Raw genomic sequence first — 4,885 nt, 5'->3', positions numbered from 1 at the left:
TAACGCGCTTTAGTTATTGCAGGCTGGACATGATTTGCACTCCAGTCTCTGTTCGCTGCCAAACAGCGATCAGCGCAGCCTCAGGAAGTCCCAAATAAGGGCAGGGAAATGGAAACCCACCGGAATAGGTCCTTATGTAGTCACGACCTTATAAGGCACGGCGGAGCCGGGCTTTCCGGAGCAGCGCAGCCTGCTGCACAGATGGGAAATCCAAATCTAATCTACAAGGCGAAGGCTAGCGACCAAGAATTACGCTGCTGTCCGGTGGAGCTGTTCTACAATGAAAACGCATTGATTCGGAGCGAAAGAAGCGCGACGTTGTCTTCGCAATTTATGGTGAGAGCTTAATAAAGTCGCTCCTCTTTGCTTTTCCCCGCGGCCGGCGTCATGTGTCCTCCATTGCATTGCCTAAATATGGGCTTCCTCCTCTCCAAATATGGACATCTACGTCACGGCAAGAGGATATAAGAAGCGCAGGGAACCTCTCGGCTCAGAGACAGCCATCAGAGCTCACGAGCGCAACTGTTAGAGAAGACTAGATTGACAAATACATAGACTCCCAAACACAACAAAAGTCAAACGCCATAATAACAACATCTTTCCAAGAAGGTCAGCACCTGACTGGAAAAGTAATTTCACATGCAAAACGAATCAAGATTAATCAGATGGTTAATTTTGAGGAGTTTTAGGGAATGTGCATAAAGGACACTTGTGATTTTTGCTGCAAAGGCAAGTGGATTTTTATTCTTCTTTGAGACCAGTTGGACAGCTGGTGAAGAGTTCTGGAGAGCGCAGCCCCCAGCATCCACCTCGTGTGAGTAGAAGTGTGTGGACTGAGATTCCTCCTGCACCTGTGAGCCTCAGAGAGAGCGTCTGCAGCTCCAGCACCAGAGCATGGCTGCAGCCAAGACGGAGATGATCCTTCCAGCCCTGCAGATCTCGGAGCCCCTCAGCTTCCCTCACTCTCCAATGGATAACTACCCCAAGCTGGAGGAAGTGATGATGCTCACCTCTGCAGGGACACCGTTCCTCACCGCCTCCGCACCAGAGGGTGCAGGCTTTGGCTCCGGTGAGCCCGGAGAGCATTATGACCACCTTACTGGAGGTAAGAAATATTCATTCTGTTGCATGCTAATTGTCCAATTGAACAATAACTCATACATTTCAAAGTTTAAATAATTGAACATTTAGTAAAATAATGATAATAATTAGTCAATTTCTCTATTAAAAATATGTAAAAAAAAATCTTCGACCAGGCATTTAAACAGAAAGTAGATTTTTTTTTGTTTTTGCTGATTCGATATTAAACATTGTAAATGAAAGTAATGCATTGGCAGCTTCTAATCCCGGTGGACATGTGGAAGACTCCAGCTCTGCTCAGTCACCACATGCCTCTAGAGACTCCTATAGCTCAATTCAAATTACATTCCTAAAACCAGCTGAACTGCAGTTTCAGTAATCAATCGCTTTAGGCTCAGTGATGGGCTTCAGAATGTGAGAGTTGTGTGAGAAATGAGCGACAGATTGAGAGTAGGAAAGACATAAGCGTGAAAAATGCTCATGAAATCCCCTCATTTTGTAGTTAGAGGTAAAAAGTTTTGTGAGAAACATGCTATAAACCTTTGTTCTGTTGACAGATGGATTCATGTGTCTTGTATTTCTTTGTGCCCACAGACACATTACCTGATCTCCCCTTCAACTGTGACAAATCAGAGCAGACATACTCCACTCAGAGGCTGCCGCCAATCTCCTACACGGGCCGCTTCACACTGGAGCCCGCCACCTCCTGCAGTAACAGCTTGTGGGCCGAACCCATTCTTGGCCTCTTCACTGGGCTCATGAGCAGCGTCCAGTCCAGCTCCAATTCTTCCTCCAGCAACTCTCAGACATCCTCCTCCTCCACAGTCTCTGCTGCTATCTCCTCCTCTGCCTCCACCGCCACCTCCCCTTCGTCCTCCGCTGCCAGCCTCAGCGCCTCCATACACCACAGTGAGCCTAACCTCATCTACACCGCAGCCCCCGCCTACTCAAGCCCCAACTCAGACATCTTCCCTGACCAGGGCCAGGGCTTTAGCTCTGGTGGCACAGTGCAGTACCCTCCCCCAGCTTATCCCAATAGTAAGACCTGTCCTAGCAGCTTCCCAGTGCCCATGATCCCTGACTACCTGTTCCCTCAGCAGCAGGGGGAGATCAGCCTGGTCCCCCCAGATCAGAAGCCCTTCCAGAGCCAGCCCAGCCAGCCCTCACTCACACCTCTGTCCACCATCAAAGCCTTCGCCACACAGACTGGTTCCCAGGACTTAAAGAGTGTGTACCAGTCCCAGCTCATCAAGCCCAGCCGCATGCGCAAGTACCCCACACGGCCCAGTAAGACCCCGCCACACGAACGGCCGTACGCCTGTCCCGTGGAGACGTGTGATCGCCGCTTCTCACGCTCAGATGAACTGACAAGGCACATCCGAATCCACACTGGACAGAAGCCCTTCCAGTGCCGTATCTGCATGCGCAACTTCAGTCGCAGCGACCACCTGACCACTCACATACGCACGCACACGGGTGAGAAGCCCTTTGCCTGTGAGATCTGTGGCCGTAAGTTTGCCCGCAGTGACGAGAGGAAAAGGCACACTAAGATTCACCTGCGACAGAAGGACAAGAAGGCAGAGAAGGCAGGATCTGTGGTAACAGCAGCGCCTGTATCGGCAGCTTCCCCTGCTTCCAGCTATCCATCCCCAATCACCTCGTACCCCTCGCCAGTGTCCTCATACCCATCCCCGGTCACCTCCTGCTACTCCTCTCCTGTGCACTCCTATCCGTCTCCATCAATAGCCACCACATACCCAACAGTCTCCATGTCCAACACATTTCAGTCGCAGGTGGCTTCGTCTTTCCAAACGTCAATAGCCTCAAACATCTACAGCTCCCCTGTGGCCACTCCTCTGTCAGACATGCAGACCACACTCTCCCCTCGGACAATTGAAATATGCTAAAACCGTTCTTACAAACTCTTTTTCAAGTGTTTTTGAGGAGGAAGAATCCAGCATTGACAAAACTTTGTTTGTGCTCCCTGTACAGTGTTAGGTGAATCTCAGAGACATGTCAAGGACTGGGTAAAGACAATATAAGATGAAAATGGACTTTTTTTCACCTTTGTAAAGCAAATGCAGCTCTTCACATGCAAATGGGGTTGAATAAACGGGAGTTGAAGCCAGCACTGACGAACCTTTAGGTACAAATGACTAACTCAGACAATGCCAGCAGTGGCCATGCTCAATGCCTGCGCAGGCAGAGACACTGAATGATATACATAAGCTACAGTATATGTATATTGTACATGTGCCACGTTTTGTTTCATCATTCTTTGGTACCATTGATGTGAAGTTATTGGCATATTTGCATTGTATTATTTGAAGTGACAGGGCCATATTTTCTACATTCTTTCTCTATTATATAGTGATGCTGTGATACGTTTTGTTCGATAAAAGCACTTAGTATTTAAGCATGAGTAAGAGTGATGTTAGTTTCTGTTGTAAATATCATCCACTGGTACTACCACATGTAACATATCGCCTGGATAAATGGAAATAGAGAAAAGAAAAACCTTTTCAAAAACAAATGCTCCCGTTATTTGGTGCCTTTGTGAAGCCTTGCTGTTGTAACGCGGCTGTGCACGAGAGAAGATGCTCGGCATCTCGCCTTAAGGGTTAAGGGAATATTTTTGTTACAGAATGTAGTTGTACTCAGAGGGAGAGAAGGGAAGAGCGCTGAGGGCACCGCTTCATTTCATTTGAATGTAAGCAAAAAAGGTTATAAAATATATTTTTGTAAAACCTACGTGTAAATATCCACATCTTCAAGAGCTGGAATGTTGAAGTTACCTACTGAGTAGGCATGGGATTTTTGTATGTTATTTACATGCAGTTCATTATTTTGTGGTTATCTTTTTTGTATTTGTGTTTGTTAAAACAAGTGACTGTTTCTGGCTTCTAAACACATTGAATGCGCTTAACTGCCAATGGGATATTGTGTACAAGATATCCTCCCAGAAATAAAATATAAATAAAAATATAAATATATGTACATTTGTTTTCATACTTGTGTGCGTCTTTCTATTAGTTATCATGCCATCATATCATATGATATACATACACTAGCTCATTGATCCCAGTTTCAGACCTACATTTCATTTCATTCTCGTTTGTTCATAACAGCACTAGCGCATGACTCCCATGCCTATAACAGAGAGGCTTATCTCCTCCAACATGCTCTTGAAGATAGCACGCTAATCAGATTCTTCATTTCATTTAAGATCCTTGATACTTATTGGCCCTTGATTCATTTTGAATAAGTCTTAAATCTTTGAGTTAGACAGAAATATTGTGCCATTATTCGATGTATATGGGGTTTATGTCTTTTTCTTGACAGCATTTGAATCTGCTCGGACATGCACTGGGTTATTCTAACAGTATGCAGGTGAATAAGATGAAGAAGTGTAAACCTGGTGTGCAGTAAGACACAATTGCCCATTATCCATAAAGTGTTCACGCGATTGTTAGAGTGACACAGCCTGGGCCCATAGGTTTTACAGTTGTGGTTTTAAAGCGCAGTGTAACAGCTGTGTTACACCATCATTATTCAACGGTGCTATTCCTCAGGCAAGAAATGCTTCCATGTTTGAATATAAAAATAAAACAGTTGTGGGTTCTCAGCCATCGTTCGCAATCTTTCAACACATTTGGGGGGTAAAATGTGCAAACAAAAATACTCATATGCAAACATGGCTAAAATAGAATGCAGAAAAACAAATTTGCAATTGAAGGAAAGAGAAAATAATTGGTTTCCTGATCCCAAATTGGCTTTCTATACTGGGTCTGATGTCGTGTGTGTT

At 45.4% G+C, this 4,885-nt stretch overlaps 1 protein-coding gene across 1 annotated transcript; it reads left to right on the top strand.

Annotated features, from left to right (window-relative positions):
* Positions 1-288: 288 nt before the first annotated feature.
* On the top strand, positions 289-4,077 carry egr1 (early growth response 1). The gene is made up of 2 exons (XM_072438964.1): positions 289-1,105; positions 1,675-4,077. Exons 1-2 carry the CDS (start codon positions 895-897, stop codon positions 2,985-2,987), a joined length of 1,524 nt encoding a protein of 507 aa, XP_072295065.1. The 5' UTR covers positions 289-894; the 3' UTR covers positions 2,988-4,077.
* Positions 4,078-4,885: the final 808 nt, after the last annotated feature.

This window comes from Eucyclogobius newberryi, unplaced genomic scaffold, assembly GCF_026437365.1.
Source record: "Eucyclogobius newberryi isolate DKJ021-1_F unplaced genomic scaffold, fEucNew1.0.hap1 SCAF_11, whole genome shotgun sequence".
NCBI lineage: Eukaryota > Metazoa > Chordata > Actinopteri > Gobiiformes > Gobiidae > Eucyclogobius > Eucyclogobius newberryi.
Note: the sequence above shows the minus strand (reverse complement) of the source record. Positions and strands in the feature narration are given on the sequence as shown.

Excerpts from the sequence above, each read along its gene's own strand:
- egr1 (XM_072438964.1), top strand. The coding sequence starts at position 895 with ATGGCTGCAGCCAAGACGGAGATGATCCTTCCAGCCCTGCAGATCTCG. Across the intron at positions 1,106-1,674 it reads TTATGACCACCTTACTGGAG|ACACATTACCTGATCTCCCC; the intron begins GTAAGAAATATT and ends TTGTGCCCACAG.